General features: G+C 61.5%; 1 protein-coding gene across 2 annotated transcripts; it reads right to left on the bottom strand.

The window, feature by feature from the left end:
* Positions 1 to 1,972: 1,972 nt before the first annotated feature.
* LOC116863057 (vang-like protein 2) lies at positions 1,973 to 23,773 on the bottom strand. 2 transcript variants are annotated; one of them, XM_032850556.1, is made up of 8 exons: positions 23,538 to 23,773; positions 9,837 to 10,097; positions 9,577 to 9,697; positions 6,523 to 7,130; positions 5,689 to 5,825; positions 5,092 to 5,227; positions 2,973 to 3,204; positions 1,973 to 2,281 (listed from the first exon to the last, which is right to left on the bottom strand). In XM_032850556.1, the coding sequence occupies exons 2-8, from the start codon at positions 9,905 to 9,907 to the stop codon at positions 2,021 to 2,023; spliced, it is 1,566 nt and encodes a 521-aa protein (XP_032706447.1). In that variant the 5' UTR covers positions 9,908 to 10,097; positions 23,538 to 23,773; the 3' UTR covers positions 1,973 to 2,020. The 2 variants fall into 2 exon arrangements, with proteins under 2 accessions (XP_032706447.1, XP_032706450.1); XM_032850559.1 differs by lacking the exon at positions 23,538 to 23,773 and adding an exon at positions 15,414 to 15,660.
* Positions 23,774 to 25,462: the final 1,689 nt, after the last annotated feature.

Genomic DNA, 25,462 nt, shown 5'->3' with positions numbered 1-25,462 from the left:
GAAAGTTTGCTTTTGTTTTCGGAAAAAGGAATGAAAAAATCACAGTGATTAAAAACATGGCAGGTTCTGAAAAGAAACACTCCCCCACCCCTAACGTAGGGCCACAACGAGGATCCCAGATACCTTCTGTCTGCCCGCCCCAGCCGGGTCCATCCGTCACACCACACCCCGCTCCTGCCCACCATCCAGGCCCCATTTTCCAGGATAGTGAGGTATTTTGAAATGCGACCCAGGAGAGACTCCTGGGTCCTTGAAACCCAGTCCTTGAAGAGAACAAAAGATACCTTCCTGCAACCCCCAGGACAGGATGTCTTTCCCTCAGGCGCTGCCTAAGTCAGGCCCCAACTCAATGCCGGGTGGACGGCGGTCAGCATGAGCCGAAGAGCCCTTGTCTGAGAGGTGGTGGGTGGACAGATGTGCTTTCTCAGAGAGGATGGGGGAAAAGGCCAACAGGAGGGCTGCCCTTCCACAGGCAGGAAGCTTCCCCGGCCAGAGACCAGTGGGGATCTGAGCCCAGGGGGCGCTCCGCGTGCCCAGAACCAGTGAGTCTGCCCGAAGATGGGACCAGGAAGGGGCCCGACGAGTTACTCAGAGGCCCGGCCCGGGGGGGCACCCTCCAGCCCTGCCGCCAACGGTCTGCCACGGGGATCCCGGCTGGAGGTTCCAGTTCCCTTGGCTAAAACTACACGTCTGAGTGAAAGGCTCAGATTTACATTGAAAATATGTCTTAGAAGACCGGTGAATTTTGCTCAAAAAGAGACCTAAACTCTAGAGAATTCAGATCGGGTGTAGAGACTACAGAAGCTCAACGGGGCGAGGGACGGATACCCACGAAGGCGGCGATCCTGGCCCCTCCCCCCAGCACTGAGGGAGACAAGCGCCCAGAGAACCAGGCAGGGAGACAGGAGGGGACCCTGGCCAGCCAAGGAAAAGAGACCCCTGAGGCAAAGAAGTGGGCTTAAGGCAGGGGATGAGGAGGAACTACCGGCTCCCCCCCAAACGAGATGAGGCAACAGGTCCCTGGCGCGGAGAGAAGACACACGGGGGTGTGGGGGGGGGGGGTCAAGGAGGAAAGAAAAGCATTGGTCTAAGACCACAGGGGTCATCGGGTCATGGGCGGCAAGCCACTAAATCAGGGCTGGCATCTACTCGCCATCCTGCCCCCGGAAGGGGAAACCTGGCCCAGCGAGGCAGGAACGAGGGTACAGGCAGGTTCAGGGTGGGGATCCGCGATGTTCCCCAGGGTCTCTCCCATCCTTCCCTCAGTGGCTGCCCAGCACGAACCCAGTGAGGGAAGGCACTGTCCCCCACGGCCCAGGAAAGGTGGTCACAGAGGGTTTCTGCCTAGTCTGGCTATGGTCCCAGGAGACCGTATGACTCAGAGACAGAAGGCAGAGACTTTAGGGGTGAAGGGCGGGATCTCCCCTTGCTCTGCATGTGTGTGGCTGTGCAGGGGAGGCTCCGACAGACAAAGCCAATGACCACGGCAGGGAGACCCCCGACCCGGGCCGAGTCAGGGGGACGCATGGGTACCCTGCCCCGAGGACTCGGCGATGGTACCGGGCCAGCTGAGTGGGCAGGAGGAGTGGACGACCCCCCATCTGGAGGAGTTTGGCACGGTGGCTCTCTGGAGTCATGTCTGGGCCCCCGGGACACCTCATCAGGGCCACAGGCAGAAACTGCTACCAGAACCTGGTTTGGGGGGGTCCTGGGGGCTCAGGAGAGCCCTGTCCCCTCTCAGGAGAGACCACCATCCGGGAGGGAGAGAGGGAGAGGCACGGCTTCCTGCACAACGACACCAAGTGAGGGCTGGGGACTGAGAGCGAGCTTCCCAGGCTCTGCTGACGACAAAGGGGCCTCTTGAGGCTCCCGTGGGGCAACCAAGGAGGAAGGGGGCAGATGGGGGGGGAGTCAATTCAAGTAAAAGGAAACGGGGGCAGGGGGCCGAAAGGTGGCAGGAGACGGGGGCCAAGCCCGCCCCCTGCCCGCAGGGGCCCGCGCCCCCGGCCCTGCGGCTCAGTCACACCGAGGTCTCAGACTGCAGCCTCATGACAAACTTGTGCGACTTGGGATCCACAAACTCCTCGGAGAGTTTGAAGAAGGGGACCTTCTTGGTGCTCACCACCAGGCTAAAGTCCTGGCGTTTCAAGAGGAAAACGATGCCGTCCTTGAGCCCATTGGTCACCGGCTCCTCGCTCACCAGCGTCCACTGCTTGGCCAGCCAGCGCTCCTTGTGGTACTGGATGGTGGGGCCGGCCGCCAGGTACCGCTCCAGGAAGGCCTGCGGGGGGGCCAGGGGCTACATGGGCGTCTCTCCCACCCACCCACCACCTCATGCCCCCAGCCCGGGGGCACGGCTTCCAGAGACAACCAAGAAGTCCCCCAGCTCACGCTCTGCTTCCACACCGTCTACAACAGAGCAGAAAGGGGCAGAGCTCCTCTGTTTCAGACCCTCGTATGAAACACGGGGAAGCGGAGCCCACAGAAGAGGGGGGTGCCCCCAGGGTCAGGACCTGCGCCCTGCCACTTGCCTGCACCAGGGTAGGCCACAAGCCCCCCCTGGTTCTTCCTTCCCCTGCCATCAGCTCTCACGGAGGCTGCCACCCTGCTCACCGAGAGTGGTTCAGGACGCAATTCTAGGGGGCTGACAATACAGCGGAGGGGAGGGTAATGGCTCAAAAAAAGCACAAAGGGGGTGGTGAAGGGGCAGGGGGGACTCGGTATGGCAACCGCACAGAACTTGGAGAGATGGGAGTCAGGTCTCAGGGGCCCCAGAAGAGTCCAGAAGCCGCCCCTGCTCCTCAGCACCTGCGAACTTGACTCGGAGCCGAGATGGGGGTGCAGGGAAGACAGACGAGACCACGGCGGGGGGCGGGGCGGAAGGCAGGGCCGCGGGGCGGGTGCGGTGAGAGCACCGTGGGAAGGTGGGCAGAGCAGGGAGCAGCAGGATGCTGGCGGCAGGGTGGGCCTACCTTGGGCGTCATGTCGTGGGTGATGCAGAACTCCAGGTGCTGGAGAATGCTCTCCATGGTGTGGTAGGGCTGTTGCTTGGTGGTGCGAAGGTACTTCTGCATGGCCCGGGCCATGGAGGCAAAGATGGCCTGCGCCGCCTCCCGGGGGTCCATCACCTCCCTGGGGTTCTTCTGCTCCTCCTCCTGCAGCCGCTTAATGTGAGTGAAGGCCTCCTCCACCGCCACCACGAGCCTGGGGGACAGGAGGGGCCTGGACCACACGCCCACCTCCCACCTTTCCCTCGGCTCCAGCCCTCCAGCAGCCTGAGCGAGGTCAGGGCTCGGGGTGGGGAGACCCGGAAGCACACAAACCCACCTGAGCCAAGGGCTGGGCTATGAGGGTGTGGGGGGGCGGCGTGCACACACACGGTGCAGTGGCAGGTGGGAGGCAAGGCAGGAAAGAGCTATAGAGCTCTGGGAGCGGAGCACAGGGACTCCAGTGTCAAAGCCGGAGACCGCTAGGGCCCGGGCTCAGGGAGAGCAGCAAGCCTCGCGTGCAGCGGCCGTGCTGCCCGAGAACCCCCGTCACGCTTCGCTGGGCAACACACGAACAGGCACAGAGCAGGGGCAACACTGACATCCATCTGGGGGGTGGGTTTGCAAGGAACTGACTACAAACCAGGAAGAGAAAGGCAAGAACACGAGGGCCGGATGGCAGAGGTGAGCCCACCATTCACAAGAGACCTGGACGGCTACAGACACACGAAGCCCTCCCCGGCTGGCCACCAGACAGAGAATGAAAACGTCCGTGTCCATCAAGACAGGCAAAGAGGGAAGAGGACTGTAATCCAAATACGGCCGAGGAGGCGGGAGTCACCCGTCACCCACGGCGGGCGCAGCGATGAGATGCTATATGCCGGACCTGCCGCAGCGGGGGAGCGTCTCAAGAACCGTGTTAAGGGGAAGCAGGAGAAAGAAGTCAATCTGCGTTACAAGCATACAGGGGTGCCCTGTGGCTCAGTCGGTGAAGCATCTGCCTTTGGCTCAGGTTATGAGCTCAGGGTCCAGGGATCGAGCCAGCATTGGGCTCCCTGCTCAGCGGGGAGGCAGCTTCTCCCTCTGCCTCCACCCCTCCACTCCTCCGCTCTCCCTCTCTCTCTCTCAAATAATTAAATAAAATCTTAAAAAAAAAATGGCACTGCTGGTCTTTGACCTACGGCAGGGGACACCAGCCTCATGTCAGGACAGAAGGGATAACTTCCTCCCTTACAGCCTGGAGACCTTTGGAGGAGGGGCAGAGGGCACAGTGGGTGGTCAGATCCCGGGGCGCGCTCTCCTGCCGCAGGCCCCATGGAAATCCCAACAAGCCACGGTGGGACACGGCAGCAGCAGGTACCAAGAAAGACTCTTCAGGCCTGACTTAATTGTACATAATAATGCGGACAGGACAAAGGGAGGAGTGAGGACAGTACTGCAGAATGTACCAAGATCTGAGCGCCAGAACCTCATTTTTTGCAGGTAAAAGGAACCATCAGCTGAGCAGGCCTCCAAGAGCTACTGCTCGGAGGCCCAGTCCAGCCTCAGGCCCACTGCTGTGGGCAAGGCTCCCACGGTTTGCCAGGTCCCTGCTGCACGGTGGGGGGCAGACTTCTGAGATGCCCCATTCCTTCGCCTCCAGCAGATTCCCCGCTCCTGGGTATTCCGCTCGCTCGGGACATTTTGCAAATATAATTGCAGTGCCGAGTCAGTGGACGTGGACATCATAAAACAAGGAGATGACCCTGGCCAGCCTGATCTTATCCGATAAGCTCTTTAAAAGAGTTTTCTCCAGGAGGTAGAGATGATGCTGGAAACATCGAACTGCCCTATCCCGACTGCCCATGAGGCCAGGTGACAAGGAACTGATTCCAGGGGCCAGGGAGCTTGGAAGAGGACCCAGGCTCAGGTGGGAGTGGTCCTGACCTTGGCCTGACACAGACCGAGGACCTGACCTGCGGGACCGTGAGCCGAGAAGCGTGGGCGGGTTTACGGCGCACAGCACGGGGGTCTGTCCCGGCAGCCGCAGGACACAGACGCTCAGCCCGCAGCCCTCGTGCCGGGCACAGATGCCCGCCCACACCCAGCCGGCGCCCGGACCCACCTGGCCCGCCGCTTGCGCACCCTCCGCTCGTGCTCTGCCTCCTCATAGTAGTACTCGTTGTGGCTGTTGTCCCGCCTCCGAGCAGCCGCCGCAATCACCGCCCGGGACTGGCCCGTGGAGTTGTTGGTGCTGTTTTCTGCGCAGGAGCAGGACAGATGGGCACGGTCACCTCTCAGCGCGCTGGCTCCCCATCCCGGGAAGTCTAGAGACGGCAACCTTACAGGTCGTACGAGGCCGTGCCCACCCCCGCGATACTGCTGGCACCCCCAACCTTCCTGGCCACGGCTGGGAGAGGCCCACAGGATGGCCACCAGGAGGGCCCTGGAGGGCAGGAGTCCTGACGTGCTCCCCCGGTGCAGGGGGACCTGGAGCTCAGAAAGCTGAGGGCTCAGAACCAGGGTCGGTGAGCAGAGAAGTCAGAATGGGGGGACAGGGGGTAACACGCCACAGCACGGGGGGACAGCAAGCAAATGCCTGGAGTCCCGGGAAATGACAGAAGGGACTGGGGAAAGCAAGGGAAGAGGCTGAGAGAAACGGGGAGCAGGTACCGCGCTCTGTCTGGGGTGGACAGGAGGGCAGGGGAGCAGGGCCGCTCACCCTCTCCGAGGGAGTACACCTTGAAGCCAGACACTTTCTTGGCCAGGACGGACTTGGGCAGGTTGAGGAGGGCGGGGTTGTAGACAGGGAAGTCATGGTAATACTTCTCCAGGATCCACACGGCCACTCGCTGGATGCTGTGGGGGAGACGGCGGGAGGGGGACAGAGAAGGGACCGACAAGGGGTGCCAGGGAGGGAGACATCAGGGCAGGTCAGCAGGGCAGGAAAGGACAAGCACAGGGACAAGCTGCTTCCAAGAAGCCTGGCTCAGGGCCCAAGGTCGACTTACCAGGCTCTCAAGCCTTCCCCGGGGTCCAGGGCCTGCTAGTCCTTCTCTGCTGCACTGAAGCCCAGGGAAGAAAGGGCACGGGGCCTGGATCCCCACAAAGGACCACCCAAGAGTCCCCCAAGATTCCCTCCGGGACCAGGAGGTGCTCCAGATAACTCTGCATGGCCCAGAGGGAGGGGCAGAAGAACTCTCCCGTTATCTCTCCCTCTGGGGGTCCGTCCTCCGGTCAGTTCATCCCAGCGACTGCGCACTTGAGGGCTCACCAAGGCTGTGCCTCCAAGAAGGCCAGGGAAGTGATTCCCAAAATCCCCTGTTCACGCCCCACACCTTTCTCCTCTTTGGTCCAGCCCTCTCTGAGGTCCCCAGTGGCTCACTGCTTGTTCTCTCCCCATTCCCAACTCCCAGCCCCACCTGCCCCAGGACCCTGCGCTGCTGAAAACCTACTGCGGCCTGCGGCCCCCCAGCTCCTCACCACCGCCCCCACGCCCGGCTCTCTCCCATGCGCCCTGCAGACCCCCAGCCTCCCCCCAGGCCCGCGCCCACACCTGAGGTGGCCCACGTTGTAGAAGCGGCTGGCGCCGTCGGTGGAGCGCACGACCTTGAGCGTGAACTGGGGCTGCAGCTGGCGTAGCTCCAGCAGGACCACGGCCAGGTAGTGCACGAAGAGCAGGGCGTCCACAAGCGACACGGCGAACTGGACGACGCCCTGGTAGCTGCGCTCGCGGGCATCCAGGATGCGCACGCCGTAGAAGAGCCAGTAGGACACCACGAGCAGGAAGACCAGCACCATGAGCAGTGCGCGCAGCACGAAGACACGCGGCAGCGAGGCCTTGGGCCGCCGGAAGAACAGGGCCCAGCTGCCCAGCAGCAGGATGAGCAGCTTGAAGGCCACAGAGATGAAGAGGCCCTCACAGGCCGTCCCGCAGGGCTCCAGCTCCTCCCGCCACAGCAGCGGGGGCAGCAGCAGGAAAGCCAGAGGCGTGAGGAAGGACAGCAGCGCCAGCGTGGCCCCCGCTGCCACACCCAGGTGACGGGAGCAGTCCAGCGGGACACTGTCCTCCATGTCCTTGGCGATGCGCGTGAGGTCATCGTGGGAGATGCTGTGCTCTGAGGTGCCCGTTACTACTGTGGTCGTCTCCCCCCAGTTGTCATCCTACAGCAGGAGGGGCAGAGGCATCGAAGGGGGGTTGGGGAGGAGGAGCGGGAGGGAGAAGAGGAGGGGGAAGAGAATGGAGGGGGCGGAGGAGGAGGGGAGGAGAAGAGGGGAGAGGGGGGGTAATGAGGGGGAAGAGGAGGTGGAGGAAAGGAAGAGGAGAGGGAGGTGGGGGAGGAGGAGGGAGATAGGGGAAAGGGAGGGGAAAGGAAGGGGAGGAGTGGGGAGGAGCAGGGAGGGTGGACAGACAGCAAAGCACAAGAGAGAAGAGACGGCCATCAGCCCATGTGCAACCACCAAAGCATTACCAAGATCCACTCTGGCCAAGCTTGGCCTCTGCAGGGCTGGGACCTCTGAGACCTGGACCAAAGGGCACAAAGCAGAGAACTCGGGAAAAAACAGCGATGCCCAGATCTCACCCAAGAGGAAAACCACCTTTTTAAAAAAAACCAGATGATTTGGGGGCGCCTGGGTTGCTCAGTCAGTTAAGCATCTGACTTCAGCTCAGGTCATGACCCCTGGATCCTGGGGTCCAGCCCTCCCCACGGTGGAGAGTCGGCTTCTCCCTTTCCCTCTGCCCATCCCCCGGCTCATGCTCGCTCACGCTCTCTCTCAAATAAACAGAATCTTTAAAAAAATAATAAAAAAACAAAAACCCGATGATTTTCACGTTCATCCAAAACTGAGAATCACTGAATTCACTCAACAATCCCTAAGTCCTATTTACCCATAACAGGGTCTGTGGACCAGCAGCGCAGACACCTCCTGGGAGCTGCTGGAAACGCGCGTCTCAGGCCCCAGCCCATGCCGACTGCGCGGGAACCTGCATTTTAACAAGGCCCCCATGAATCACTCAAACGTTTGGGGGCTGGCAGGGGGAGCTGAGGCGCCCCGAGGACACGCAGTGTGCGCGTGCCAGGAGGAGAGTCAGGCACGGCCAGCTAGAGCAGGAGCAGGCCACGTGCAAACTGGGCTAAGCCAGAAGCACTACTCCCCAGACCTCGAGAGCCACTTTAGGTTTCTGACTAAGGGGGTGACCTGAAACAAAGCAGTATGGCAAAGGCCAGAGGACCCTGGGGGGCAAAGAGGGGGAAGGCAAGTGATCAGTGTAGGGCATGGAAGACGGACACACTTAGGGCCACCCCGGGTCTCTGGTCGGCCCGCAGCACAGCAGCTGCCTATTGCTGGAGGCAAGCGGGTAGACGGGCTGCGGTCCCCAGTGTCCTTCGGAGTGGGGTTCATTCAAGCAATCTCTGCTGTGGCCAGACACCATCCCACAGAGGAGCCCCAGGGCCCAGTGGCCATCAGTGCCCACACCCTTCACTCCTGGACAGCATGGGGACAGCGTCTCAGGACTAGGACACCGACAGGGGGGTATAGGAGATGCCTGGCAGGGTCAGTGACTGGGCCTTCCAAAGGATGGGAGGAGAGTCTGATCTGATGGAAGGAAGTGTGTGCACTGACCATGTTCAGCTCGAGGAACTGGGTCTAGTCCTCACTCTAGGCTGACCCGCAGACACGCTGCCTACCCTCTCCAAGCATCAGGGGTTTGTGGCCTCCTCCCCCACAGCAGGTGAGCTGAACATGTCTCGGGGTCCCTTCAAGAACTCGGGAGGCCAGGTCTCAGGGAGAGGACAGGACTGGGAAAGAGGGAGAAAGAATACTTCCCTTAGGTACTCATCTGTTCCCAAGACCCAGGAAGTCCCCATGTCAGACACAAATTTCTTGTGAGGGGAAGGGAGCTGGGAGTCTCCAGCCCCAGAAGGAAGCGCGGGAGGCACGTGAGACACAGGCAACCCCAGAGTCACCTCAAATCCTACCTCTGCCCTAATCCAGCACTGGCCTCCCTGCTGGCGAGCACAGTGGGCCACAGAGGTTAGAGCAGGAGCAACCGGCTCACGGGCCCTCTGGGAATGACACCGTCCTTCCGGGCGCCCCCTTCCCCCCCTTCTCCCCTTCCTTTCTCTGCTGACTCCGCCCACACCTGCTTCCCTCCAGGCCCAGGCGACGCGATTCTGCAAGTGAACAACAGAGGGCGCGGTAGTGCCCACGCCTCCCGGCTCAAGGGAGACTCCGCCCACACTCCCGGACCTCACCTGCCGCGCAGGGCCCTCCTGCTGGCGCTTCCCAGCCCACGCGCCAGGCGGGCCTCAGCCCAGGGGAGCCAGGCGATTCCCAGGACACAGCCCAGGCCACCTTACCTCTCTGACAGCGGGAGGCAGAGGCTGCTGCTTCCAAAGGGATCGCTACAGAAACTCCCTGAATTCTACTGAAGCAGGGTCCTACCTTGGGCACCAGCAGAATGAGGTCTGACACAGATGCCCTCCCTGAGAGGACCTCTGTCCAAAGAGCCCAGGCTTCCAGGCCCTGCCCCGTCGGTGGACCTCCAGCTTCACGGAGCAGCCTGAAGTCCCCTGGCCCAGACCCCATGCGCACGGAGGCTTACCCGCTCATCCCCTCGCGTGGACTCGTTGTCCAGCAGGGGCTCCCCCGGAGCCTGGATCGTCACGGACTTGTCGCCGCGGCTCCCCTCGCGGCTCTTGGAGCGGTGCCGGTCCCGGCGGTCTCTGCAGCAGGAGGCCAGGGGAGCGGGCAGAGAAGATCAGAGGGGGGACCTGGGTCTTCTCAGCAGCCCCCGTGCACACCCACCTGTCGCGCACCCCCAACACGCCCTGCAGCACGCACGTCACCCCCGCGCGGGCCCACCTGTGCTTGCGGGAGCTGCGGGAGTGGCCGGACTTGTAGGAGTAGCCCGAGTACTGGGACTCGGTGTCCATGGCGTCCGAACGCCGGGCCCGGGAGCGCTCCAGGGCCACGGGCTGGGGCCTTCTGGGGGGCCCCACAGCCGCCTCCTTCAGCACCGGCCTCTTCAGGCCGAGGGGCACCTTCAGGAAATCAACCGTCACCCTGAGGGACTCTATCTTGCTGGACGGGTGGGCTCGTCTCAGAGAAAGTCAAGCGGCGTTCCTGAGAAACGGACGCAGCCGGTTAGCAGCTGGAGCCCCCGGGGAAGTCAGGGCCGGGAGGACCATCCCCAAAGGGCTTCCGCAGACGGCCTCGCCGAGGCCTCAGAACAGTCCCTCCAGGTTCCCGCTCTGTCCAGCGCACCCAGTCCCTCCGACCGTGCCTCCCACAAAGAGCACTCCTTGGCTGGGCCAGCGGGCGCCGGAAAGACGGCCGGCAAAGGCCACTAGGAACGACCGGACCCTGCACGCCGCGGGGCCAAGAGCCAGGGCAGCGCTTTCCTCACTCTCAGCCAGGAAACCCAAGGCTCAGAGAGCAGGTCCTGGCCAGCCAACAGGCTGGAGCCACAGAGACCTCACAGAACAGAAAGCAGCTGGCTGCTGTCCAGGCCTCTCCTTCCCCCTCAACTCCTTGTCCCCTGACTCACTGCTTCCAAGGATGCCCACAGGAGGAGGGCTCCTGTCACCATCTTGCCAGCATCTACATCAAACAGCCGGGTCAAGCTGGCGGCTCCTCCTGAGGCTCAGAGACGGGGTGTGTGTGTGTGTGTGTGTGTGTGCACGCGCACGTGCACGCACACAGACTAGGGGACAAGATCAGGAATGGAAACTGTGGATAACGCTGGAGGCAAGTGGGGAGCAGAAGGCAGCAGGAACCATTCTCTAAAAGCCTCACGTCCGTAAATGGCGAGGTCGAGGCAAGGTCGAGGCAAGGTCCTGGCTGTGTGCACTCCGGGTGGCCTGCTCATTCTGCACGCTCACCTCTACGCTCCTCCGTGGAGCAGAGCGAGCCCTGCTTCCCCACCCCCCACCCACATCCTGCCGGGGCCCCCAGAGCCCAGCCCTCTACGACCAACAGTCAACGTGGTGCCATCTCCCCTCTGTCCCTGCTCTGTCCCTCCTCTGTCGCGCACACCACTCCGACATGCACACACGCATTTCCCAGCCTCACTCGCCAGCCCGTGGTCTCACTCTCAGGGACCGCCGTGCACTGTGCTCCCCGCGAGGCCGCGGGGGTGCGGCGGAGACCTGACACCGCATTCCCGGGCTGAGTGGGGCAGGTGCACACTGACTGAGGAAACCAGAATACGAGTAACTAACCACTGCAGTGATGACAGGAAAAGAGCGGAAAACCAGGAGGGACGGCTCTGGGGGCCGCGACCAGAAACTGAGTGCTTCTGCAAAGTTTCTCGGAGAACATGACACCTGAGCCTAAAGGGAGAGCAGCAGCGAACCAGGCAGAGTGGAGGAGAAGGGCAGGGAGGCGCGCTCGGGAAGACCAAGGGCGGCAGAGCTCGGTGAATATCGCGGCCCGCAAGAGCCAGTGGGACTGCAGCTGAGGAAGAGGGTGGTGACAGGTAGCCAGGGGCCAAGCTTATCCGAGATCCTGGGCCAGGCAAGGAGCTCACATGTTATTCCAAGCGCAAGGGGAAGCCTGTGAAGGATGTTAGCTGTGCGGGCCCCTAGGGACAGGGGAGAGGAGAGCAGACGAGGGAACACGGGGACGGAGGCGTGCAGGCCTGGAGGTGAGGACAGCCGTGTGTGAGACATGCTGGCAGGATCAGCAGGGCCACTGGGGTCTGGCTGAGGGCAGGGAGTGCCCGCGCAAGAGAGTAGATGGCGGTGCTGTCACGTGGGGGAAGGAGGGGCCAACCCTGGGAGCTCCGTTTCCAACGGGCTGAGTTCAAGGCCACGAGACAGGCGGTCAGGGAGGCAGTGGGGTTCCTGAGGAGCCAGACCCAGGAGAGACTGAGCTGGAGGTGCTGACAGGGTGCGAGGTGGGAATGGGTGGGACCCCTGCGAAGAGGAATGCGTAGGGGGGATCTGGGAATCCCAGGATGTAAGAGCAGGCAAAGGGGCCGACAAGGCCGGAGGAGCAGGAGGGCCAGAAGGGCTGCCGTGGCACTGAGAACAGGAGGGCGTTTCGAGGTCACATGCTGTCATAAAGTCAACGATGTTCAGAACCGAAACGGGCTTGCCTTCGTGTCGTCGTTAACTTTTCTCCAACTAAGCCAGGTCTTCGGCAGCCGGAGAACGCAAAGCACGACCGAGACCCGGCTGTGTCCACCCTCCTCCCAGGGGCACGCGGCAAGAAACCGGCACTGACCTTGGGAATGCACCCGCTGCTCTGACTCCCAGGGAGCCCGCCACGACTGTGGGAGATGAAGTCCATCCCCCATTCCCTGGCCCCCTACCAGCTACCTAGAGGCAGCCCCGTGGCCTCGCCATGCCTGTCAATAGCCCCACGTCAAGGCGAGCAAGCGACCGACACACGTTTAGGGGTCAGAGACACAGGGCCTCAACCCAAGCCAAACCCTTTCTCAATACTGTGGCCGTGAACAGGAACCCCGTCCACAAACGACACGTGGGGCTCCTGCAGCCCGGCGCCCGAGAACCCTTCCTCCGGGCTCACATCTCCATAGGTGCCCGCCCTCCGTCTGCAGCCTATTCTCGTCCCCAAACTGAACTCCACCGGGAGGTTCAAGAGAACAGGTGGGCTCCAGACAGGGGGTGGAGAAGTGAAGGGGAACAGACCTGCCCTCGCCTGGGTCTGGACTCCGCACCCTCTCAGTCTTGCCCTTAATGCTCACGTTCCCGGAGCCAGTGGCATCCGAGGCTCCGCATTCAAACCCCGACTCTCTGCATTCAAACCCCAACTCTCCCGGCCACCCGCTCCGTGACCACAGGCAAGTTACCTAACTTCTCTGTGCTCTGCAGCCTGGTAGGCTCATCAGTACAACAGGAAAACGATGCGTGTTTGATGGGGCTGCTGTGAGGACCCTGGGGTGAAATGCTTCTCCGTACGGCTCAGTTAGAATTAGTTAAGGAATTAATACGCTCTGGCTCCAGGGTCGCCCACGCTCGATCCCCAGACACCTCCTCTGAGACTTGGGAGAGAGGTAGTATAAATAAATCCTGCTGTTGGGACTACTAAATAAAGAAGTCTCACACGCGCGCACACACACGCACACACACACAGCCCTGGCCAGGACCACTTCAAACACACCCAGGAGGGAAGCCGATGCCATTGTGTTTCCCCTACAGATAAATTTCAAACCAGACAAGGGTGCCAGCCCCTCCCAGCCCTTTGTTCCGAGCTGCTCAGCCTCAGCCCCCACCTTCCTCCCAGCCACGTATTAAAGACCCAGCATACGCCCTGCTCCCCTGGCCTGCTCCACCCACCCCTTCCAACCCAACTCGAGATGCCCCAGAAAGCATCCAAACGTGCTCCTCCTTCCCCTACCAGAGTGGCCCGGAGGAGCCCGGTTCCTCAGAACCTTGCCTGCTGTCCCCTCGAGCACCCAGGGAACTAAGTCTGGAGAGGCTAGGGGAGGGATGGGAGGTGAGGGAGGACGAGGGGAGAAGTTGCCCTTGTTTCCTCAGCTCAGGAATCAGGGGTCTGGAGGGTCTCCCGGGTGGGCGGGTTCCCAGGGAAAAGGGTGGGGGAGGGGAGCCCTGGATGAGACCAACAAGTGGAAATGTCAGAGGTGGACCTTGAGGGCAGCAAGACCCGGTGTGGATGGGGGTGGGGGTGGGGGGGACTGGTTTGCGGTTGGGAGGCTAGGAAAGGGAAACGTGTCCTGTTGTGTTCACCTTGCCCCCACCACCAGGACACACAAATCACACTCACTCGGTTCCCTGCTCAAACCAACCATGGATTATCTGGGGTTAAAAGGAGGCCAGAGAGGAGAGAGGGAGGGGAAGGGAGCCTGTCACAAAAACAAGACCCTTCTCCCCGCAAAGGCCTTTCAGAAATAAAATTAATGGAATGTGTCTCAGTACCATCCCAAGGGGATTGGGGGGAGGGGTGGGGGGGGAATGTAGGGGCTTTTGTCCCGGCTGCCCAGCTTCTCCCACATTGATCACCATGGCAACCAAAGCCCCCTGTTGCCTAGGTGATGGCAGCCGGGTCCTGGAACCCATACCCAGCATCCAAAGCGAGAGAGGTTGTGAAGGTGGGGGGGGAGGGTTAGGGACAGAGGGGGAGAGAATGGGGTTTCTCCTCTGGCAGCCCCAGCTTTTGTTTGAGCCCTGGGATCGGGTTTCTTCAGGAAACAATCAGAGGCCTTTGGAAAAAATACACTCAGAACCTGGCAACAGGCAGAGGGAACAAGGCCTTGGGGGGCGTAGGGGGGTTACAGAGGGGGAGGCTGGTGTTGGCCAAAAGGCAGACTGAGATGAGACCCTTCCCCTTTGCCCCCCTCAGAGGCACAGCTCAGGTGGGCAAGACACTGGACGCAGACACGGGCACCCCGTTGTGGGGCAGGTGCTGGGGACCGACGGCCAACCGCCAGGTGGCTAGGCACACAACCTCCTCCGCCCGCCGTCTGGACCAGGGCCACCCCACCACCCAGTCCCAGCTCCTTCAGGCCTGGGGTGGGGAACGGAGGCGGGGCAGCAGTGCGCGTGGGGCTGGGGGGCGTGACTCAGCCCGGAAAGGAAAGGTGCGTGCGGAGGGGACGGACACAAACATGTACCTAGAGAGAGCACATGTTATTCCTCATCTCTAGGGAAGACGGGGCTGGGGTAGTAGACCAGCTGCACCATGGAAGGTGCTTGGGCTGGACCTTCCCACTGCGGCGGGAAGAAGATGGCAAGAGGACAGATGCCAACAGCTTTCCTGACTCTGACGGGGCAGCGCTCTCGATAGGCCCACTGTTGAGACAGAGGGCCCTCCTCTTCTCCGTCCCAGACCTGGAAGGAAGGGGCGTGATTGCCTCCTTGGACCCCTCCTACAGAGCAATCTGTGGACACTGGCCCTTAAAGGGCTGTGATCCCACGCAAGAGCCTGGGTCTGACGGCCTCGGCCTCCCCCTTCCTGCTTCCACCCACAGTTAGGTGTGGACGTGTGAGTGCCCTGGTCCCGTGGTCCCTTCAGCTTCACCCCCCACAGCCCCGCTGTCCAAGGACATCAATGTGAGTCCCACGCCAAGTGCCGGCTGGCCACCCTCCTGGGTGGCAGCGGGGTCCTACTTCCCCACCCAGTGTCCAAAGAACTAGAAATCTGTCAAGGAAGACAGAGCACCCTACCCTGTCAGGAGGCTCGTGGGGGCAGGGCAGAGACTCAAAGTCATAACTATCCTTCTTCAGACGGGTGGTGTCCCCTCTCTGCCATGAGACTCATCCATGTGCTCAATCCAGACCCTGGCAACCACTGGCGGTGGGAAGAGGGGTCCGGGGTGGCAGTGAATGTGGTGACCTATCCGGCTGCCGCACGGGACAGTAAGGTACGAGAACCCCTAACTGTGCCCATGTAGTCCCCGGCTCCCTTCTCTCCCTCCTCCCAGGAGGAAACCGCATGAACCCGTCCAGCACTAACTTGGAGGAAGGAGGCCTTCCAGAGGCAACCCTATGTTCCAAGATAAAAACACGCATCCCAGAGAAAGACACCTCGGCCACATCTCGGGCACGCCTGTTTGGCCTCCCCCGTCAGACCTCACTAAAGCTCTGGCTTTGCGTGCTCCTCTCAAGAGCGACACCAGATTCCTCCACGAGACGCCCGGTCCTCGGAGTGGCCAAGACTGTAAGGCCGGAATCGGGAGAACTCGCATGGACCCCTGCCCCAGCCGCTCTTCTCACCAGTGACAAGGGACAGACCAGACAGGCCCAAGCCGAGACAGTGCAGACCGGAGCCCTTCCCCTCCAAGGGCTGGTTTCTGCCCCAGCCGTCCCCCACCCACTTGAGGCTCCTGATGCTCCCCCAGCCAGTCCCCAGCCAGTCCCCAGTGGTGGACAAGCCTCCATCCCAGGAGGCCATGCTGGGTTTCCCCATCACAAGAAGAATCAAAGCAAGAAAGGCCAGGAACAGCCCCAGGCCCTAGACCAAAAATGCACTGGAGATGTGCTCCCCCCCTCCCCATTCCTGCACATGAAAAGGGTCCCAGTGTCCCTGGGTGAGACCAGAGGGAGCAGCTGGATCTCAGAGGGCTGAGGAGGAGGAAGGGGCCGGCCTGGGAAGGCCCCCCCACCCCCACTAACCAGGCACTCTCCCAGGACAGCCCCAGACATGAGCTCACCATCCTCCCAGCCCCAGGGCGGGGGCAGGACCCTTCTCCTCCCTGGGCTGAAAAGCAGGGACGGCTGTGCTTGGGTCCCCGTGGTGACTGTGCTTCCAGTGCAGATGCGCACGGCCGGACCCCAGTGCAAGGAGCCCCGCTGGGGAGAGCCCACACACCGGGCTCCTGGCCAGGACACCTGAGGCTGCATCTCACGGAAGAGGAGCTGGGGGAGCCAGAGCCAAGCGCTCCTCCTCTACTTCCTCAGTTTTCCTCCATCTAAGGTCTGTCCTCCACAGACACACTGACACACAGACACACATACACCCACACTCCTAGCCCCCTTTGAAACCTGGACGGGCTCCTGCCTGCCCCACCCAGCTCCACCCACCCCGGCCAGGCAGGTTCTGCAGAGACCTGCATGGCTTCCTCTCTGGCTCCCCCACCCCCAACCCTGCTCGCAGAACGTCTCTGTCCCCCAACACACCATGCACCCGCACCCCAGCACCCCGTTCCCTAGCCTCAGCCAGCGGAGAAGGGTACACTGGGCCGGGGGAGGGCAGACTGCAGAAAGGGTGAGTAATCATTCTGGCACCTGTCCCAGGTTGGGGGCCAGAGGGGAGACAGGGTGCCAGGCGCGGGGAGAAGGGAGCCAGGGCTTCTAGGTGCCCGGATTCCTGGTTTCATTTCCACCCACCGGGCTGGCCCCACAATTCCCACCCGCCAGGCTCCGAACTTCTTCCTCCCTCTCTCAGCTGGGGTGAAGGACTGGCCCCTACCTGCCCAGCAGGTGAGCTGTGGAAGAGCCAAGAAGGAAAACAGGCACCTCGAGTTGTCCTCAGGGACAGGAGAAGGCGGACCACAGGAGGTGAGCAGGCTGCTCACAGATCAGCTCCTGTGCGCTCCACACCCCCAGCCTTGCCGAACCCAAAACGCCTCTCTCCATAGCCTACCGTCTCGGGTAGGCCCCCACGACCCTGACTCCAGGAGGCCCCCAGCCTGCTGGGCCAGCCTCTGCCATGGAGCAGGAGGTGGCAAGCAGCTACTTGGGGAGGGGAATCCAGCGGCCCTGGGGCTGACATGTGGTGGGGGAGCTGGGAGCGAGGGCCACAGACTACGAAAGCTGGTTTGTACGGGAGAAGCAGCAGGGTGCGCCTACGGGTGTGACGCAGCGGGACAGAGGGCGCGGGCGGCAGGCCTGGCTCTCCCCACTCTGGAAACCCTCCCCTCACACTTCGGCCCAGGGGCCGAGATCCGGCAAGTGACCCAGCTCCTGCACAGGAAAACCAGGCCAGCTGACAGGCCCGCGTACCAACGGACCTCCACCATCTTGACTAAGTCACCACCTGAGGTCTCCCTCTTCCGAAGGAGCCGGGATCGGGAGAACTCACGTGGACCCCAGCCCTTCTATCTGCCACCTCCCGTCCTGGAGCAAAGCACGTGACAAAACAGTATCTCTGTTCACACTCGGTTGTTTTTTAAGTTACCACATTCACACCTCGGGCTCTGCACCTGTTCCCGTCCAACCCCCAGTTACCCTAAAAAGCCAGAGGCCCCTCCGCAGACTCACACTATCTTCTGCCCAGGGTCGGGGAGCCAGGAGCCCTCTGGTGAAAGCGGAGGTCCGAGGGATATTTGGGGGGTTGCTGGAAAACACTACAAACAAGGGCCAGGCCCCTCTCAATCACAGACAACACCCCACGGGCTGGAGCGGCCAGCACCCGCCACGTGTGAAGGGGCCCGCAGAGAGGAAGAGGCCGGGCCCTGGCCAGGTTCTGCCCAGGCTGCAGCCCTGCCCCCGGCTCCTGACCAGGAGGTGCTGCTCTTCCAGGAGACCCCCCAGGCCCAGCCTCAGGCCCAGCCTCAGGCCCAGCCTCAGACGCAGCCGTCTCTCCTGGAGCTGACAGGGAAACTCATGTCCACCTTCCAGGAGACGGGCCAGCTATTCAAGTTCAAGATTAAAGGCAATAATGAGCAAGTCAGATTCCACCGGAAGGAGGCAGGGGCGGGCGGAAGGGGCACTGTGGAAAACGGAAGAGCCTCCGGGGGGCATGCCGCTCACCTTCTCTAAACCTCAGTTTTCAGGCCAGTAAAATGGAGGAATAGCACCTACTTCAGAAGGTTAAGAGTTTTCCACAAAATAACGTACATAGAACATCATGGAGTCGGCAACAATAAAACGTCAGTTCCCACCTCTTCTTCCTTTACGGGGTGCACCCGCCATCATTCCACTTCCGGTTCCTATGGCCTCCTTGTGAGAAAGACCCCAGCCAGAGTAAGACGGAATCACCTCTGGCTAGAGCACTGGCCCCAGCCCCCAGGGACCCCGACCCCACCCTAATTCCACCACAGCCAAGCACTGACTTTGAGAGCAGCCAAAACCCCTCTTCCCGTTCTCTGTCTCCTTCCTGGGTTCAGGGTGGGGGGCTGGCCCCAGTCCCCCCATCCCCCTCTTCTCCTCCCTCCTTCCACACTTACAGAGACCGGGTTACAGAGACCGGGCCGGGCTCCAGTCAGCCCCCCCACTCTCCCATAGGTGCTAAGCCCGGCTGTGTGTGCAGGGGCTGGGTAAGGGGACCCCAAGTCTTTCATCCCACCCCAGCCCCCAGCTTCTCCCTCCTCTTCCCTCACGGCCCACCCTGATTACCAGGAGGTCCTTGGCTCTGCTGATTCCAAGCCTGCTTCTCCCAAACCCGTTCCCGGCTGTCCTGTCTATAATTACCAGCCTCACCAGGGGCACCAGACAGACACAGCAACACCTCATTTCCAAAGGGCTCCACCACACAAGGCCTCTGCCTCCTACTCCAAACCAAGCAGCGTGGAGCAAGGGACAGAAAGATTCTCCTCGACCCACCTCACTTCTCTCCGGATCACAGGAGGGCTATCTGGGTCACGTCACCAGGAGGCGGGCTAGAGCAGGGAAGGCTGGGGGAGGGGGGCTGCAGTGGGGGGGGGGCATGTTTTGAGTAGGATTCACGCCCAGGCTTTTCCCTCACCTCCGCTACTAAAACCTCCCCATGAACAAGGCTCCCAACCTGGAGATGGTGAGAGAAGAAATGTCAGGTCATTTCAGAGATGGGGAAGTTGACCTCCGGTAGGGCCGAAACACAGGTACCCACAGGAATGAGGGCAGATGTGAACAGGAGGGAATCACCGGGGAAAGACGAGGAAAGGGCAAGAAAGTCCCATCCTCCACGCAGACCCTGAGAAGCAGCAACAGGATCCCAGACTCTCCCTCCCTATTACCTCCAACGCCACCAACCTCAGGAGACTTCCTTTCACAGGCAGGGAAACTGAGGCCAGATCCCCACCCTAACCTAAGATCCAGCAGCACCGTGCTGCGTACCACTCACCAACACCCCCAATCCTTCCGGCACGCACAGCCTGGACCTGCAGAGCCCCCGCAGGCCCCGCCCCATCTGCCCAGCTCCTACTATCCCTCCTGCTCAGGTCCATCCACACCATGGAATATGATTCAGCCATGAAAAGGGCTGAGGTTCTGATGCCTATTCCCACACGGAGGAACCCTGCAGAGCAGGTGCGCAGGGAAGGCAGACAGACAGAAGAGGTCACACGCTGTATAATTTCATTTCTATGAAACATCCTGAGCAGGTAAATGTTCTGAATGAATGAAGACCGGTGGTTGCCAGGGGCAGGGGTGCAGCTGCTGTGTAGGGACAAGTCTCCTTTCGGTGTGGGGGAAAGACTTTCAGACAGAGGCCACGCTTGGACAACACTGCCAACGTACTAAATGCCAATGCACACTTTAAAATGATTAATTTCAGGGGTACCTGGGGGGCTCCGTCCGCGAAGCATCCAGGTCACCATCTCAAGGTCCTGGGATCCAGCCCCGCATCGGGCTTCCTGCTCAGCAGGGAGCCTGCGTCTCCCTCTCCCTCTACTGCTTATACACTCTCGCTCTCGCTATCTCTATCAAATAAAATCTTTTTTTTTTTTAAATGGTTAATTTATGTTATGTGAGTTTCACCTGTTCAAAAAAACAGCCAGCGAACGGCACATCTCCTTCCTGGGCCTTCCCGGACACCCACCGCAGGGCCGAGCACTCTGGCTCCAGGCTCCGGTGGCCTCCAGAACACACCTCCACCCAGTACTCACGGGGCTGCAGCGGCTCAACGTGTTTCCGCACGTCTCCCTGTGAAAGCCCGTTTCATCCGCCCCTCTCTCCCCGGCGCTCCCCACGGCGCCGGGCAGACAGCGGGCAGTGCCCAACGTGGTCTGCCAGGAGAGCCGGGCCAACGCCTCGCTCTGCTCCCCAACCCAGCGCTGCCCCCCATCATGATCAGCGAGACCCCGAACCACTCGGCTCATGGGCACGGAGCGTTCCCTAGGAGCCAGGCGCCGTGCAGAGGCTCTCCGTGCCTTTACTTAGCCTCATAAACCAAAGAGGTAGGGCGTACTATTAACTCCGTTTCATGGGTGAGGCTTCAAAAAGTTACCTCCTCTGTCTGAGGTCTCAGATCTAGGAAGGGGCAAAACTGAGAAGGCAGAAGCAAGCCGAGAGCCAGGCAAGGACGCCACCGGGGGCCTGGGGTTCCTGCAGGAACGCCCCATCTGGAGTTGGAGGACGGTGTCCTAAGATACACAACAGGCTAAAGAATGGGCTTTAAGAACTTGCCCCACATTAGGTCACCATGAAGGACTAATTCCAACCAACACCGTGTAGGGGGCTGCTGGGGGCAGAAGGCGCAACAGAGCAGAGAGGAGTCCCTCCAACTCAGAGGGGAGGAGAGTCCCCGAGCTCATCCCTCTTCTGCCCCCAAAGCTTCTGGTAGCCAAGTACACACCCACCTCTCTAGCCAGAAGGGCCTCTGGGAAGCCAGATAAACAGATAAAAGTCTGTCCTGCTCTAGGGCCAGGAAAGGGGGCCCTTCCTCAGACTCTGAAGGAGCAGGATTTGCTGAGGGCCACACCAGAGAGGCCTGTTTGGAGGAATCGGTGGAATGACCAGGCAGGAGCAAGACAATGGGGCAGAAGGAGCCAGTGTGGCCACTGGTCCCAGAGACGGCCCCTGCCAGCCTCTGCACAACACCGCCTGCTTGGGAGGACGCCCCACCAGCTCGCAGAGAGCCAGAACCCCCCATCCTGGATGCAAGAGCCTTGCTCACCACAGGAGCCCGCCCCATCAGGTGTCCGGCTTGGGGGTGTCACGCATCTGGTCCTTCCTGCTCTGCCCACAGCCCTAGTCCCAACATGTTCTACCTCCCACTACCCTCATCCCCAAGTTTTAGGGAAGCCGGGGAGCCCTGGGGACTAGAGAGAGAACATTCCAATGGTACGTGCCCTTTAGGGACTCAGACATTCCAATATTGTAGTTTCTCGGAGACCCTGATAAACTTGCGTGGTCACCACCTTAGCCCCTAAAACTGGGCGGCTCGCCCTCACCGCTGCGAGCGACAGGGCAGCGTCTGGGCGGGCAGGACAAAGCATGCAAGATCAGCCCCTCCCTTCACCCCAAAAGAGAAAGGACGAGAGGAGAGGCAAAGGGGGTACACACTGCTTCTGTGGGGAGAGGTACACCCACTTCCCAGACAGTGGTGACCTCCCGCCACACTATCAGGATGGTGAGGACGGCCTCCAAGGGGTGCCCACCCTCTCTCTCCCCAACACACGGTCATTCGCCCCCTCACTGCCTCAGCTCCTGGTCCTCACCCTCAGACCGGGCACCAGACCACAGCCCCACCCCCGCCACGCTCCTCACCAGGGAAAAGGGAAACGAAGGGATCTACACAGACGCACCTGCAGAAACCCTTGAGGAACCCCCGGCCCCCCACCCCAGGCTCCCCGGAGCTCCCACACCACCTTCTCAACCCCATGGACAGACCCCCCCCCGTTCCACACCCCGCTGTTCATCCCTCCAGCAGGCTGTCTGCTCTGGCCTCCTCTGGCCTCCAGCCTGTACCAAAATCCCAGGTCCTCAGGAACTGTAGGGTCCTGGAGGCAGGGCAGAGTTCGTGGACTCTGAAGTCAAGGACTCCACGGCAGGGCGCTTTCCAAGACAACTGTGGCCTAGGGGGCTGAGCCTGGGCCCCGGAGAGCCAAGAATGTGGTGAGGGAGGCCCCTCTTCCTTCTCTCCCTGACCCCTCCAGGGCCTCCAATTCCTCTAGGACTACAGCCAGAACTCCTGCTCTCTATGCCCCACAATACACGCCCTTTTCTAGAAAAACCCACCTCCCCAAACAGGCACCTCTTACTACGGCCCACTCACTCCCACTTGCCGGTCTCGGATACTTAAAGCTCTCCCTTCGCACCCCGGAGAAAGCCACATCTGAGAAGCTTCAGAAGCATCCAGACAGCTGTCCCTTCGGGCTTTCTCCCAGGAAAATCTGCCTGCAGAGGCAGGAGGATATACCCCCAAAACACACTCAGAAACCCACACACACCTAAGACAGTACCCAGACTGCTACGTACCCATCAAGGCAGGGTCCACACTGGAGAACGGATTCGCTCGCCCCCCTTCCGCTGCACAGGTGCACGCACACCTACCCAGGTGTGCCCATTCTGCTCTCACACACCCACCTTCCTCAGTACCTACACCCTTCTTTCCCAGAAACCCCTGTGCAGTTCACACACAGAGACACACGCCCCTTCCCCCGAGTATCCACATAAATGCAGAGCCAGGCACAGGCCGATCTGTGGTCTGCTGCTCTCCGGTGCACACACCGACACAGGAAAACGGCGACACCTCCAGACCCAGGGGCCCACCTGCAGGAACACGCAGCACATCCCGGCGCGCGCACACGCACACTCAAACACACACAATCACGCACGCTGAGCCTCCACTGATGCTTTAAGACTCACTGATGCAGAGCCCCCAGGTCCCCCAAATGGGTCCATCTGAGTGGGCAGAGGGTCGCCGGCGCCTGTTCCTGGGCCCCCGTACACGGTGCCCGCCAGCACCGGCCTCGAGCAACACACGCCCCCTCTGCTCTCCTCAGTCGGTCCCCAGACTCCACACTACACCCCGAATGCATACCTGCCCCGACCCTCCCACACTCCTGAAGGTGTGTCTGCACCCCTAAACACCTCCCCCCTCCAGTACATCCAGACTCCGATCCTTGCACTGCCTCTCCCCCCACCTCCACACACACTCCCGGGCTCCGGCTTCAGCCGGCTCCCCCGGGATCATCAAGGCCCCCGCCGGGGCCCCGGGCCCAGGAAAGTCCCTGGCTCTCCAGGCCCGGGCTCCGCCCCCTCCCCACGAGCCCCCGGCGGTCCGCAAAGTTGGGGGGGGCACTCCGCCGTGCGGTGGGAAAACGGACCGGAAGGGGGGTGCCCCAAGCCCCCGCCCCGTCCCCCAGCAGCCATCCCGCCCGCCCAGGGGCCGGGCACCCCCGGGCCCCCCGCACGATTGTCCTCCTTTCCTGTTTCTCGTCCTCCTTTCTTTTTCTGGCAAACTTTGCCCGCGCCCCCGCGGCCCCGCACTCACCGCCGCCGCCAAGTGCTGGTGGGCTCGGCCCGGCGCCTTTGTATCCGCAGCGCTCCGGGTCGCGGCGAACTCCGTGCTCGCGGACGGGCAGCGCGGGCGAGGGCGGCGCGGAGGGGCTCCGGAGCCGGCCACCCCCTCTGCGTCCCAGACCGCTGCCTGTCCCCCTCGGGGCCCCGGGGGCAGGGGCCGGGGGATGGGGGCGCTCAGGCTCCCATGGCGGGGCCCAGGAGCACGGAACCGGGGGCCGGGAATCGCACCGGAGCCGCCGGCGGAGCTGGGAGGGGACGGGCAGGGGAGCGGGCGGGGGGCGGGGGCGGGGGGCGCGCGCTCCCGGGCGCCGCCTCCTGGCTGTTCCTGCCGTCGCGCCCCTCCCGCCGCCGCGCCCATTGTCTGCGGCCCGGCTCTTCCCGGAGCCGCCGCTCCCCGGCCGGCGGGACGCCCCGGACGCGCGGGGCCCTTCCGAACCCGGAGAAAGGCCGCGGCCCGGCGACCCCTGCCCCGAGCGGTGACCCGGGAGGCCTCCATCCCCGGCCAAGGCCCAGCCACAGCCCCTCCCTCCCGGGGCGCCTTTTTCCGACCCGCCGGTGAGAGACGGAGGCCCTGGGACCCCCGGGGATGGAGGTGTGCGTTCTTGCGGGCCACAGACCGGCGACACAGAGTCCAGTCTGGGACGTGGGAAGATTGATTTCCTCCCCCACCCCCCCAGGGCTGCGAGAAGGGAGAGTAATTTCTGATTTTAATTAGTGGCAGGAGACGCTCCCCGCTTCCCGTGCATACGGGGATTTTCCTGACACCAGCACCACCGCATCCCACCCCCCTTCCAAAAATAATTTAATTACTCGGTGTTCTAGCTGCGAGCGGCGACCGCCCAGTCAGTATGGGACGCTCCCTCATTAACACTTTTTTTCTCCCCTCTGGTTTGAGAGTAGGGATTAATTACAAAGGGAACCCTGCCCTGGGGGAGCGAGGACGGGGGAGGCGCGGGGACAGGGAACTTGCATGTAGGGGAGAGGGGTGCTCCTCCCAGGAAACCTCCAAAGGCCTATCAGGTCCTTAAGCCCAATCAGACAAGCTCTGGACCCTGGGGGATTCAGATACCTTGGAGTTGGGGGTACTAGACAGAGACTGTAGGTATCACAAAATATCCCACACAATTGGGGCATTTCTGCCTTGGAGCATTTCACGGAACAGGTTGGGCTTCATAAAGTGGGCCAGGAGCTCCGAACCCACCAAGAGTCTCCCCCATCATGAAAGTCTGTGTTGTGGGAAGTCCCTATTCCCTTTGGAGTGAGCAAAAGCTTTAAGTATTACTATACTATCCTATTACTGCTGCGCAACCCTGCGCTTACCTAGAATAGTAATGTTTCAAAAGCACCTTCGCCTGCTTCTCCCTTGAGGGTCCTCTCAGCATATCAACATTTTCAGACTTTCAGTCCTGATACCTTCTCACCTAACCCTGTGATTAAGAAGTCCCAAGGGAAGAAGTTTCTCAGCCTCGGTTCCTCACTTATTTGGGATTTCTGCTCCTCCCTGATGAGATTTTTTTTTTTTTTCTCTGACACTGAAGCTCATCCTTCACAGTTGCCCATTCTAACCTAACCAACCTCAAGGACAGAGCCCCTTTCTCTGCACTGCTAGGGCTCAAAGCTGGAAGACCTTAGGAAACACGCACCTTCTTCTTAGCCCTTGCCTCTCCTCTCCACCACCTCCCCATCCCACACCACACGTGAGCAAGTGACTCAGTACCAAGACTGCTTGCCACATGCAGGATCACCATTCTGGTACCCAAGTCCCTGTGCGAGCACAGGTGCTCAGGCCTGTCACGCACCTGACACCAGGCCCCACCCTCAGTCCTGGCTCTGTATGACGGACACATGGCAGAAGAGCTGGGAAAGGGAAATTGAGGCAGAGCCAGCGTAGAGGGG

The sequence above is a fragment of the Lontra canadensis genome, unplaced genomic scaffold (genome assembly GCF_010015895.1).
Source record: "Lontra canadensis isolate GAN:19392208 unplaced genomic scaffold, GSC_riverotter_1.0 scaffold497, whole genome shotgun sequence".
In the NCBI taxonomy this organism is placed as follows: Eukaryota; Metazoa; Chordata; class Mammalia; order Carnivora; family Mustelidae; genus Lontra; species Lontra canadensis.
The sequence above is the reverse complement of the archived record's forward strand: the minus strand, read 5'-3'. Positions and strand labels throughout refer to the sequence as shown.

Bases quoted from the DNA above. Each gene is read 5' to 3' on its own strand.
- LOC116863057 (XM_032850556.1), bottom strand. From the start codon at position 9,907: ATGGACACCGAGTCCCAGTACTCGGGCTACTCCTACAAGTCCGGCCAC. The intron at 9,698-9,836 runs GTGGGCCCGCGC...CTCCTGCTGCAG, and splicing joins CGCAGCTCCCGCAAGCACAG to AGACCGCCGGGACCGGCACC. The intron at 5,826-6,522 runs GTGTGGGCGCGG...TCTCCCCCACAG, and splicing joins TACAACGTGGGCCACCTCAG to CATCCAGCGAGTGGCCGTGT.